The sequence below is a fragment of the Harmonia axyridis genome, chromosome 2 (assembly GCF_914767665.1).
Source record: "Harmonia axyridis chromosome 2, icHarAxyr1.1, whole genome shotgun sequence".
Taxonomy (NCBI): domain Eukaryota; kingdom Metazoa; phylum Arthropoda; class Insecta; order Coleoptera; family Coccinellidae; genus Harmonia; species Harmonia axyridis.
The window spans coordinates 34205018-34219365 of NC_059502.1; the positions used below are offsets into that span (position 1 = coordinate 34205018).

The 14348-nt window shown below is 35.6% G+C and overlaps 1 protein-coding gene across 2 annotated transcripts; it reads left to right on the plus strand.

The window, feature by feature from the left end:
* The first annotated feature begins 961 nt into the window (after positions 1–961).
* On the plus strand, positions 962–11277 carry LOC123671989. 2 transcript variants are annotated; one of them, XM_045605918.1, is made up of 6 exons: positions 962–1128; positions 1187–1283; positions 1359–1443; positions 2794–2931; positions 2988–3126; positions 10519–11277. In XM_045605918.1, the coding sequence occupies exons 1-6, from the start codon at positions 1116–1118 to the stop codon at positions 10626–10628; spliced, it is 582 nt and encodes a 193-aa protein (XP_045461874.1). In that variant the 5' UTR covers positions 962–1115; the 3' UTR covers positions 10629–11277. The 2 variants fall into 2 exon arrangements, with proteins under 2 accessions (XP_045461874.1, XP_045461876.1); XM_045605920.1 differs by lacking the exon at positions 962–1128 and having other exon boundaries at positions 1196–1283; positions 1348–1443.
* Positions 11278–14348: the final 3071 nt, after the last annotated feature.

A 14348-nucleotide genomic window follows, 5' to 3' on the forward strand; every position in this document is an offset into this window, starting at 1 on the left:
TGTACGACACACTAAAAACAACCTGTATATTGAGAGCAAAGCCTTTGTGGGCTCATATTCATGAAAGTTTTTTTTCTTAAAATTATCCAAGTAATTTCTCATTTTCCTTCGTAACTCTTATTTGAGAACAAGGTAAGAACAACCGAATTAGTAACAACAAAAATTATTTCGAGTTATTTGATTCAAACTTCATTATCAAACTTCTGACATTACAGATATGAATAAAAGTTGTCGTCAAAATTTTTTTTTCGATTATGTCTCCCCTAGAAAAAAAATATCTACGCCCTTGGTTCACAAGAGTCGAGAATTGAGAGAAATGTCAAATGTAAACGATGTATGCGCCATCTGAAAATCCCGCGATCCCTCGAAATCAAGTAGGTATAAATCCGAAAAATCTCCCGTTTTGTCTGAAAGTTTTACAGGTATAAGTAGACACACCAGGTATTCTATGAATCTTAGCCGTGTGGAATAATATTTTTCACAGTATGAGCAATACATAGTTTTGAAAAGGGGTACCTAATCTATGATAGTGGCGTACCCAGACATAAGACTTGGGGAAGATAAAGAAAAAAAAATCGTATCTGATGTCCTTTAAATTTACAGACACTTCTTGGAATTGATTTCAAATTAGAGAATTCGGAGCTTTCACATTATAATCTCATTAATTTTTAACCGATTGTTTATTTTCAGCATCAATCTGGAATTTTGAGCCCGTGAGAAAATAATGATAAAACCACTGGTTGATGAATTCGTTGATTAAATTTTCACAAAATTAAATTATCAAGCATTGTGACGTATAACAGGGAGGATATATCCTCCTTTTTCCCATCTTGCGTACTCCACTGAGCTATGAAGAATACGGTACTTTCCATAGCAGTTATAGGAAAACAATATTCTGTTTAATAACAACTCTGTTCTGAAGTTGACCTTGAGGGTCGACAAACTGACGGGAAAACACCGATGCGACGTAACAGGCAATTCCAGCCGATTCTATCAACCGCTGAACAGTTTATGTTTATACCGTCAGAACAGAAACTTAGGTTCGGGCAAAATTCGAGCACTAACATAGTTATTCTTGCGGTACAAATGCATAATATTTCACAACCTTTCGCAGAATGGGACATTCAGGTAAATCAATCTTCTGTTTTACACAAATTCTAATCACGAAATAATCACTTATCTTTAGGTGAAACTAATGAAATCAAGGAGTGCATAGGTAGTCAAGTGAATAAAGAATCAGCAAACGATATGGAAACTATCCCTCCTGACAAGTCAGGCAAATGGTGAGTATGTATGAATGTGATTAGAATTTTATGTCGTTGATTATATTTCAATATTAAAATTCAGAGATTTTGCAGGTCCATCAAATTGCGTATGTTTTACAACAAGCATTTTCCCACTGACAAGGACTCTTATGCCGTACGTTTTTCAGTTGTAGGCTTGGTAAGTTTTTTATAGTTTATTTATTAATTCAATCACTTCATGATATTGAAGAACAGGGAATTTCCATACGATAAATGCTGTTCCGCAATTTTCTGAAATAAAAGCAAAGTGGATTTGTTTTAAAATTGCTATTTTATAGTTTGTTCTCATCCTGCTTGAAATACCCTTGCTTTTTATATCTTTAAATCCAGATTTCGAACCACAGTTTTATCGATATCTACTAATTCTGAGCGATAGTTATATGAAGTCTTCTTCATAATGTATCTTTCAGAAGCTATATTATGATCTCAATGCATGAATTATGGTACAATAATCAGTTTTTATACCTCAATGATCATCTAACTGAAAAAACAATCTCTCATTTCAGATTTCCCTGAGAAAATAATTTCTGGAAATTTGTAAAATAATTTGACTTATGACATACCTATACCTATAATTAAAGCTTTAACGTAAGTACTTTGTACCAATGGAAATAATGAAACTCATTCAAAGAAAAAAATATGCAATATGCCACCTAAGTGGATTAGTGAGTATCTTTCATATACTCATAAAATTTTGATTCGTCGATTTCGAAATAATTCATGATAATGCATTCTTGTTTCGCTTGAAGAATAAACAAATGAATCATTATTATTGGTCTGCCATTTTTAAGGATGTTCATGATAGTAGTTGATAGAATTATTTAACTTGAAATAAAGAAATTTGAAGAATCCAGTTTTCTTAAATTGTTTCTATGTTCCATTTCATCCTCTTTTGCAATTCATATAACTCATTTTTCAATCCATTTCAAATGCTTCCTCAAAATATTCCCCTTTATTTCTTCTTCTTCTGCAAGAAAATTATTCACACTTTGCTTCAAGTTTCTATGCGAGAAGAGTTTGCATGCCTTTTTTGTACTGATTTGTATAATATCACTTTAATAATATCGTTTACTCACTGCTTCAAACCTGAACTTCGAAATTTATTCATAACATGGCAAGTCTAACCTCACAAAACCATTTTGATTTTAAACACAAATCATCACAGAGACATAAATGAATTAGTTGAAAACTATGTTTTCAACTAGATATCATATTATCATAATAAAGCCATCTGGTAGATATTGTAGATATTTTATCCGGCATCCAAATGGTGAAACAAAGAATATTATCCGAAACATTCATCCACCAGATACATTTACTGTTGAATACTTATCTGGGACTTTTATTAGCAAGTGGTGAAATAGGCTCTTAGAATTAAACAATATGTACTCGTTTTAACAATTGGTGAAATTAGTTTGTAGCTTGAAGATATTCTAATTTTTCTACGAAATGTACTCATGAAATTTATTCATGAAACATACATTTCTAGGCCTTATCCCTCTGTTCTCTACAATTATTCCTGAACCTACAGTGGAAGGAAAAAAGGGAAACGCAAGAATTTTATATATGGGCACTTATAGTTCTCTTATCATCAGCCGCTTATGGATTGTATTATGGCATGAAAATTGTGAGTTGACGATTTATATTTTAATTTTCGAATATATAAGAATTCTAATTTTTCAGGGAGACCGCAAACAGTTCACACCATGGATAATATTCAAAAGTATCGAAATTGTAACGACCACCATGTCTTTAGTGGTTGCATTCATTAATTCACGTGGACATGTTTTGATTAACATCGTGATATGTTTCGTAGTTCTAGGTAAGTATTTTTGATAAAATTTCAGTTTTATTTAATATATTTTTTGGATCTATTGAACCTGATACTATATAAATTTATTCTTTTGAGAGCAAAACAAATAAAGAAGCATGTATGGATGAATCTCAGTATTAGTAGAGGTAATGTGAACGGGGCATCATACATTTCAAAGAATGATACTGAAACTCTATCTCACCGTATAGGTGTAGTGATTGGTTTATGCTATGGTGTGACTAGAATGTGCCGCGAAGCTAGTAAACCCACTTTTCGGGCATGCAGAGTCACTACAACAGAATAAGCTGACATAATTTTGTTGAAGTCTTTATTTCATGCAAACAAAATCTTCATCCTTTCTGTTCACCAAAAGTTGACGTCGCATATATTCTAATTGAATTTGAAAACAAAAGAAAGAGAACCAGAAAGAGTAATAAATGTTATAGTTTCCATTATATACGACAAATGAAATCATCACAATAAATATAAGGATATAGGGGAGAATCATATCGAAATTTCTAGGATATTAGAGTATTATAGTGGGTTTGTTTTTTGTTGAATCGATCAACTGAATTCTATTAATTTCTTGATTGATATATTGAATTTTGTCTGTACAATTTATATGTTGACAAGGTAACAGCTACGAGCGTAGTGGTCATGATACTCCAATTTCCTGAAGATGTTTTGCGCCGCTTTGGATATCAATACGTGGCCAAAGCTCAATCCAAGTCCCTGATTGGTCCAAGTCTTTGCATCCTTGCTCTTAGATGCGACTTCAGGATGACCATATGTAGCGTCAATGTGGCGCCAAGTTCTTGTTCTATTTTCAGCCCTAATTGTTCCTGCGGGAGTTGGTTATTCAACCTGAATATGTCTCTGAATATTCAACTGCCCGTATAGTTTGAGTGAAATTTACTTGACGCAACATACCGCCTCTCTCGAAAACTCTGCCTTACAATAACGTCCGAACCTGCCTGGCAGAGATCCCCAACACACAATAAAAATTTCAATTTTCAATCGGTAGAACACAAAGTCTCGATACCGGTCGTTTGAGTAATCCTTAAGCAGTTCTCGCAGTGTGTTTCGCTGATTCTGTTCCCATTTTTGAGGAGGTGTTTTGTCCTCCTTCAATAATACCATTGTCCCTGGTATCATGTTGCTGGTTCCTTGACTCGATCACCAGCTTGTCCTACCTTGAAGAGTCGATAAATAGTCCTTGGACCACCTAGCCTAGAAATGCTGTACGATTTGTTTCAGGTGGTGGTTCTTCTTGATTCGATTTGGATTCTCGTATCGTAGATTTTTTTGCAGTGTTGATAGAAGTGGTGATCAAATAAGAAAATGACCTAGTGTGAGCACATTCAGGTCCAAAGGATCATCGGAGAGGGGTATCAAATGTCGTGAGTTTGAGCACGTCTCTACCTGTACAATGACTGTATAAAAGTCATCGTAAGTTAGCCTTTCATTACCCAAAACTCTTTTGATATAAAATTTAGTTGACTTTACTGCTGCTTCCCACATACTGCCAAAGTGCAGTGCTCGTGGTGGAATAAAATTTTATTATATTACTAGAAAAATATTCCGAAAATTTATCCTTAGTTTTATCCAATTTCAAACAATCGTATAACTCCCGGTGTTTCTTATTTGCTTCAAGAAAATTCGTCTTGTTATCCGAATAAATATTTTGAATTTCTTCTTACTATGACCCAATTAGACCTTTTTGCACTATCTTTCTGACGGTGCTGCGACCTGATAATACCCAATATTTCAATAGCCCCAATGAAAGAAGAGTATGTGCTCCTAGATGCATATTTCTATTATGATCATGCCATCAAATTGTCAAATCGTCAAATTGTGTTTTACCGGTAGCACAATTTGGTGTGTCTAATCGTACGGGATATATTCACTTTGCAAGCGTTCACCAACCCGAATTATATTTTCGCCATCTAGGAAAGGATTTGAAGCTACCAGCCTACTCGAATTGTGTAAGACTTGTCCCTTTCTTAAAGCTTCAATTTCCTTTTGGAAGGCGCAATTTTATCAGACCATCTGTAAATTCTGTTAATTCATCCACTGGAAGGAATCCTGTCACCTTAGGAGCATTACATTTACAATTCTTCACGAATCGCAAACAATAGTGCATATGATCCTAACTTTCCTGGCTCTGAACCCCTGGAAATGATATCACTCGGATTGTCACCTGAGATTACATGCGCCCACAGATTCTTTCCCGCAAGTTCCCGAATTTCGGATTCTAGATTCGCTACGAATGTTTTCCATTGGCTAGATTCCCTGCTGCATATGTAGACCAGATATAAGCCACAGCTTCATAGGCTACCATTGACGCATCTGCCAATGTATGCAGCTGTATCTCCTTAGGATTTGTACTAATGATATGCCTACCTATTATTATCTTGGACAACTCAGATATATTATCACTGAAACGAATCCAAGAAGTGTGTAATTTAAGAGGAAATGACTCACCCCAGTCCAACTTCCTTTTCCAGAGCTGTTGCATAATTATCTTAATATTCACTAGAACAGGACCGACGAGGCCTAATGGGTCAAAAATCTGGGCTATTACCCCAAATTTGTCCCCACCCTGGCCTGGGTTTTGTCAAACTTAATTTTGTAATGCAGAGTATCTTCTTCTGCATTCCACAACAAACCGAGTGTCTTAGTCGATGAACCCTCTGCTATTAATTAATGCCCAATTTCCTTACCCCTTCTCTCTTCATCGGAAAAACTCTCATCATCTCCCTCATCCGAAATAAATGTTTACCCGAATGCATTTCAGGTTCAGTTTTTCAGCGAATTGTCTCGTTACAAAATTAGACTGACTTCCCGAATCTAAATGCATTCTAACCCGATGTAGTTTTTCGTCAAAATCCGCAATGTAAATAATTGCCGTTGAGAATAGAACGTCCGATCTCTGTCTGACCGTAAAATTGTGTGCCAACTCTACATTAACGACCTTCTGAACTCCTTGACCATCGGTTTTCTCAAGAACTCGAATTGAGGAATGCCCTTCCGTGACACATGGATATTGTTATTATTTTGAACTGGGGTCGTTTTGGTTTGGTAAGCCTTCCGGGAACTGCGACCATGTAGATCTTTTGTTATCTACCCTACTCATTCATGGAAACCCAAGGAGGTCGTCAATGACATTGATAAAACTAACAACCTCCTTAGGGGCCTTGGCCGTTACCTCTCTGGTATCCAGGACCGGTTTCCCATGTGAATGGTTCTTAAGCCAGCCAGCTCCGGACACTTGCATAACATGTGTTCGGCTGTTTCTGCTTCTGATCCAGAGCCTGCAAATCTCGTTTGCTGACTTTCCCATCCGGTACAAATGATGTTTGTACCGACAGTGCCCCGTCAGCAGTCCCAGCATCACCCGAAGCTCGGCTCGTGACAGCTTCAAGAGCTTTTTGGCGTAGGTAGGTGAAATCGTCACGAATTTCTTTGCCTGAGCAAGTCTAGGAGTGTTAGTCCAGTGAATTATCCTGATGTTCAACTCCCATAGCTGGCCGTATATTTTTATTGGTCTTTTCCTAGCCCACAGAAAGGCTCAGGTCCGGCAGGTGGTAACCTTGATGGACTTTTTGCAAGTTCATCAGCTTTTTCATTTCCTTCAAACCCACAGTGCCCTGGTACCCATAGTAGAGTCATCTTATTGCATCTGGCCATTTGCTTTATGGTGTTACGGCACTCCCAAGTTAGCAGAGTCCCCTGGCAACACGATTCCAGGGATCTCAGCGTTTGGCTGTCCATGGTGATGTAGATATGCGCTCCCTTGAGGTTCATTTTGAGACACTCCTGAGCATACATAAACAGCCATTATCTCGGTCTGTAGAATCAAGGACTCACTTCCCAGGCCTTTAGAGGTCATCAGTTTAGGTCCATATATCCTAATGCCAGTGCCCTTATCTGATTTTGATCCATCGGCGAACCATATGGATGACTTTTCGTCCAAACGATTTACGAGACTTATTGCACTAGGACGGTCATTTACAACTAGAGATGAGCTATATTTCACGCGATATTAATCACTGATATCAGACTGTCACAGGTAGTCACGGTTCCGAAAAACGAATACAGAGCGTGATGGGATCACTGTTTGAACATTTCACAGATATTTTCAGGCCATATCAACGTCCGTGCAATCGTAAATTATGAAGCCAGCCTGCCAGCCTGATGTTTTTATTGCTTCGGAACCTTCGTCGGCACTTATTGATGCACTCTAGCGACATAAGTTCCGTGCGAACGATTATTTTCTAAAGCCGGACAAATATAAACAGAACGTCGAAGCAGGCTAACTAATAAAAAAACTCAAATGATTCTCTTCCTCAATTGTAATATGTCGTTGGTGGAGAATGAATAGGAATAATTGTATTTTTCTCTCGAAAATTTATGAAATATAGTTAGGAAATTCGATTATTTAGGGACTGTTTTAACTACCCATTTCTGAGTTTTTTGTTGTGAAATTTTAAATTTTTCGCTTAATTTTTTGTTACAGTATAAGCCCCTTAACTATTTCGATATATACAATTATAAAATGAGTGTATTTTGTTTGGAGGTTGATTACTCATCATTATTATTAAATAAATAAATAAACGTCTGAATATATGCATATGGCTTACTATTTATTATTCGATGTCCTAAAAATCATACCTTTTCATTTAGAGATTTCACAATTCTTTGATTAGCTCAGAAATTAAAAGAAAATATCAAATATATTTAGGAAATTTAATTATTCAATAACTGGTTTTACTATATTTTTGTATATTTCTGATTGTTACTTTTTCTGTGTTTCTCTTATTTTATTTGATGCAGGATCAGCCACTTAATATTATCAATATATATTCACATGTGAATTATTTTCTGTGTAGGTATTATTTATTTTTCGATGTCCAAAATTATTCATATTCATATTCCACAAATCTGTTACCTCTAAAGAATTAACAGAAAGACAAAAGAGCTAAGGTTTGAGTGATTCATACAAATAATAATAACAAGCACGGTCCGTGCTTAGCGTTGTGAAACGTGAACGTTCCTGTTCCTTTATGATATCAGTGAAATTAAAGCGTGACGTGATCACTGTTTAGGTATCGGATTCGATCTTGAAATCACGGTATCGCTCATCTCTATTTACAACCGTTTCAAAGGGCATTTCAAAATCGTAAGTGGTTGGCATAACATCCGATTGTTTTGCTAGGAGGTTTGAATCTAATTGATTCAGTATCCTCATATATACAACCCAGTTTCCAGGAAGGAGCTTTCCATTAAGGGAAATTCTTATTTCTTCCAGCAGGCTATATTTCCTCACATGCAAATGTAAGGTGGACGTTGAAGCCACCTGCTGTAAGCCTCTCCAGGAGACCATCCATGACTAAGCTCCACAGCAAGGGTGATAGAACCCCTCCCAGGAAGGCAGCCCCTGCACGTCAGCACAGTCACTTCGATTTCTCCCAGATAGGCTGTAACGGTTCTTCCTTTCAACATAGCTGATATTGACTTAACAGTGGAGGGTTCTATCCCTTTCCTTTTAGCTGCATTGCATATGGAGGCATGTAGGGTATTATCAAAGGCCCCTCCGATATCCCTAAACATTGCAAGCTGAATCTCTTTTGCGGTGAGGGTGCCTTCCACCTCTCTAAGGAGATGATGAAGGGCGTCTACAGTAGATCTGCCCGCCCTATAGGCAAACTGTTGTGGAGCTTTAAACTTCCCCTTATATTATTATCTATTATTTTCTCCATGGTCTTCAGGAGAAAAGAGGTGAGGCATATGGGTCGATAGGATTTAGGCTCCGGGGAACCTTTTCTACCCTCTTTGGGTATGAATACTACCCTCGCCTCCCTCCATGATTTCGGGATATAACCCCTTGTAAAACTGGCCTTAAAAAGCTCAGTTATCGGGGCCATAAGGACTTCAACACCTTTCTGAAGCATGGCTGGAAATATACATGCCTGCTGATTTGAAGGGCTGAATGCTCTTTATCGCCCATTCAATTTTTTCTGGTGTTAATAGTCTACCAGCTTTCTGAGAACCCGCCTGGCGGGGTTGTATACTTCCCCACCTCGTTTACCGTCTTGCGCCCAATGTCCTTCTTAGAGAGAGTTTCGACAATAATTTGAACGTTAAACTTCATTAATCCTTTCATTTATTGAAAGTCATAAGAATTTTTTGCAATTGAATAGAGGATGGTTTTCTCTACAAATGGTACATGATTTAAAAGATGACAGGAACGACTTCGATTTCCTTTCAAACCTTGTCTTATCGCCTTTCTATTTGATTCTATTGTTTCAAGAAAAACTCACCTTCCTTCTGAAAACTGCAAAAATTCTTCCATGCTTGCGAATTTGTTAACCTTGCTCGATTTTTGCCATTCCCTTCTTGTGACAGGATCCCGTTTGGCATCGAGAATAAAAATCAGTTAAGTATCGCAAAGATCTACTGGTTGATCCAACAACATAAAAACCCTTGAATCCCTTCTGATTTTGTCTAAAAATTTCTTTATTTCATCGTATGATTCCTTCATTATGGGTGGAAATTTATGGAAACATTCTATGTGATTTAACGCGATCATCTTTTTGTTCTCAAGTCTGGTCTTATGCAATGTCCAGGCCTCATTGAAGTTTTCAGACGAAACTTCTAAAGATCAAATCACTTCCGCAGCATCGCCTTCAAGAGCATTTTTCAGATAGTAGAATTTTTGTTCATTAAATCCTTGTTTAAATGAATTAACACATTAGAACTATCATAAAACTCCAAACAATTTTTTTACGAGTCTTTAAACTCTGGAATCATTTTGGCAATTTCACATTTCTTTCCGTGATCAAATTTTCACTTGAGCTTATTGAACCTTTCATGAATTGCGATTATTTTTGCATCCGCGAGAGCCATCGATTCAAAATAGTCTTTTGGAACGAAGTTCGTTCTTGCTCCTACAAGTCAGGATGATTGATATTTTCCAACTCGTTCCACAACTCTACATTTTTTACACACGCCGGGGTTTGTCCTGCCTTTTCTGACTCGATAGTCTTCAAAAAGGCGTTGATTGTCTGTTTTTGTTGCTGTGTCTTCCCTCAAGTGGAACTTTTCGGATCATTTGGCGAACATGACCGATGCATTCACACCTGATTATTGTTTTTTTCCGAAAGTCATCAAAATAACGATTAATTGAATAGAATTCAATTTGAGAATGGGTCTTTCTCAGACAGTAAATCGTAATCATTCTGGAATAATTTAACTCAAGATTCTAAAGGGACGAACATTTCGCTAAATGAGAGCGGCTAGAACAAAGCTAGACTAACAGATATATTGACGTTTATTCTCTTGTTATTTATGGTATCAAAAGAAAATATGAAGAAATAATCTTTGCAATTTGTGTTTCAGCTGGAAATATCTTTATGATCTGGATTATCTGTCGTAGAAAGAAAGAGAATTTGTACAACGTTCCTGATGAAGCTGTGGACGAGTTTTCTCCAGTGATGTCCAAGGCATAAGTGGAAATAAAACAACTAAAATCAGATTGTTTGCTGTCATGTGATCAGTGCAATGATCTGATTATAAGTAGATTCGTCCGTGAGCGGTCGTAGATCATTGAATCCAACATTAGAGAGAGAAAGATTCAACATCATATCACGTGACCACCAGAGAGAGAATAAAAATTATCGAATTTCAACCAATTTGTTAAGTGGTGATAAATCACGTGATCTGAAAGGAAAAGTGTCGATTGGTAAAATATGTTACACCAATCGAAACAGCGGTCGATTGGTAAACATCGTGCGTCTCAACTTTCTGTTTTAGTTGATTCCTTTCTTTCTATGCGATATCTACTTATAGTTAAATCATTGGTTAACAGATATATTATTCCCCAGTTTGTTCAGATTATTTATTCGCCTGTAAAAACCCAATGTTCGTCAACATTGGAATGCGCTCAAATCTAATGATAAATGAAACTGATTAAGAAAGAAATACTAATTAAATTATTATCGAGATATTATTATAAATTATTGATATTCTGATTTTCCCATGAGCAGAAACTTCCACTTCCTCTATTTATCTTATATATTTCGCAATTATATTTTCTCTGATGTGTAAGAGGCCATACTATAATTATCCTAATTATGAAATAAAGTATTTTCTATTTATGATTATTTTATAATTTTTTCATCTGAACAAGTCATCACCGGAGATTTTATGGAGAATATACAAAACGCTTATCTCAGTTGATAAAAACAGGGACGACTGTCTCTGTAGGGGTAGTTCTGAAGGAAATTGTAATCATATTGAGCTCTTTTGATACCCTTATTGTGCTATTGAAAAATTATTAATTTCATGGATTTTTTGTTTTGTTACATTCCAAAGGGATTTTTCACTAATATCCTCAAGAGGTAACACCACCACGTGAATGCTCAGTGCAAAACGAAATTAGAGATATTTCTTTTGAAAAATCACGGATTTTTATAATTTCCATATAAGTTAGCACTCCATCGGAATGCGATGTTTTTCTACCAGTATCCTTGAGGTACAAACGAAAATTTTTGTGTTACAAAAAGTTACTAACGAATGCAAAAAAAAATTCTTAATTTTCGAAAAAGTGGGTGCTAAGTTCACGGACACCTTAATAAATACTACAAAAGAGCCAAGGTTGAAGAAAATTTATCATATCATGACATTGGTACTTCATCAGTGGATGCTGATATTTATCCTTCAGTATCATCACCGATTGAATCACCTATGACGAAATTTCCTGTTTTGAACATTTCAACCACAATAGATTCAAATGCACAGGAAGAACCTAACTGTTTTCATCCAACTCCAGAATATGTTTCTGCAGAAGTTGAGGATGTCTTCAACTTGCTAGATGATGACCTCTCATCCATGAGTTCTGATGAAAACTTGCAACATCAAGTGAATTTAGTGAAATATTTGAGGAGAGCAAAGGAGAGGAGTGTATCAGAAAAACGACATTTAGACCCTTAATGTGCTCCCGTCTATCCATTTATTCATTATTTTGTTATAGAAATTCGATTATAAGTTTCTACAGTACTATATGTATCGGAATGATTTTTATTTTTTTGAGTATTTTGAATGAGATATTTTATTATATGACAGATACTATGTGGTTTTCACTTTATTATAATTTTTGTTATATAATATGCATATAATTAATTTTATCACAACCTGTATATAAGAAAATGACAGCCCATGAATGTATAGGGTGATTGATTATGGATTTCACTATCAACAGCTAAAATTTTTAAGATATTCGAGAAATCAAGGACTTATTTCAAATGTCATCTTTTTCGATCTGTGATTTCTTGACATAATTCCCTTATTCGGTATACAAGGAATATGAGCAAATATTATTTTTACGAAAAGAATCCCCTGTATATTATGAATTTTTTCGTGATAAAGTTCTGGCTGATTATGAAGATAAATAATTTCCATGTATTGTTTTCAAGAAATGCCACTAAATTTAGTTGAATCTTGAAATTTGGTTCACTCAATCGTTTTTGATGAGTTCAAACATAGTAGCTTTGATATAATGATAATATGAAGTTGAGGAAGCATTTTCTGAAAGACGACAGAATCTTCATTCAATATAATTTTCAAATGTCAGATATCTCTATTCGTTCTGAAGATATTAGCTGTTGAATTAGAGAAATGCGTACTCAATCACTCTACAAAAAGGATATCCTATGTATTTATTAATTTAATAATAATGATGAGTAATCAACCTTCAAACAAAATACACGCATTTTATAATTGTTAAGGGGCTAATACTGTAACAAAAAAACTCAGAAATGGGTAGTTAAAACAGTCCCTAAATAATCGAATTTCCTAACTATATTTGATTCATTTTTCGAGAGAAAAATACAATTATTCCTATTCATTCTCCACCAACGACATATTACAATTGAGGAAGAGAATCATTTGAGTTTTTTTATTAGTCAGCCTGCTTCGACGTTCTGTTTATATTTGTCCGGCTTTCGAAAACAATCGTTCGCACGGAACTGATGTTGCTAGAGTGCATAAATAAGTGCCAACAAAGGTTCCGAAGCAATAAAAACATCAGGCTGGCTTTATAATTTACGATTGCAACGGACGTTGATATGCCCTGAAAATATCTCTGAAATGTTCAAACAGTGATCCCATCACGCTCTGTATTCGTTTTTCGGAACCGTGACTACCTGTGACAGTCTGATATCAGTGATTAAATCACAGTTCGTGAAATATCGCTCATCTCTAGTTGCGACGCCGTTGCGGTGTCTAGAGATGAGCGATATTTCACTAACTGTGATTTAATCACTGATATCAGACTATCACGGTTCCGAAAAACGAATACAGAGCGTGATGGGATCACTGTTTGAACATTTCAGAGATATTTTCAGGGCATATCAACGTCCGTTGCAATCGTAAATTATGAAGCCAGCCTGCCAGCCTGATGTTTTTATTGCTTCGGAACCTTTGTCGGCACTTATTGATGCACTCTAGCAACATAAGTTCCGTGCGAACGATTGTTTTCGAAAGCCGGACAAATATAAACAGAACGTCGAAGCAGGCTGACTAATAAAAAAACTCAAATGATTCTCTTCCTCAATTGTAATATGTCGTTGGTGGAGAATGAATAGGAATAATTGTATTTTTCTCTCGAAAAATTTATCAAATATAGTTAGGAAATTCGATTATTTAGGGACTGTTTTAACTACCCATTTCTGAGTTTTTTGTTGTGAAATTTTTAATTTTTCTCTTATTTTTTTGTTACAGTATTAGCCCCTTAACTATTTTGATATAGACAATTATAAAATGCGTGTATTTTGTTTGGAGGTTGATTACTCATCATTATTATTAAATAAATAAATAAACGTCTGAATATATGCATATGGCTTATTATTTATTATTCGATGTCCTAAAAATCATACCTTTTCATTTGAGATTTCACAATTCTTTGATTAGCTCAGAAATTAATAGAAAATATCAAATATATTTAGGAAATTTAATTATTCAATAACTGGTTTTACTATATTTTTGTACATTTCTGCTTGTTAATTTTTCTGTTTTTCTCTTATTTTATTTGATGCAGTATCAGCCACTTAATATTATCAATATACAGGGTGTTTCCTAAACATGCGGCAAAAATTCAGGGGGTTGTTCCTTGGACTATTTTAAGCATGTTTTGTCCTTGGATGATTTTTGAAAAACCTCTTTGTTTCGAA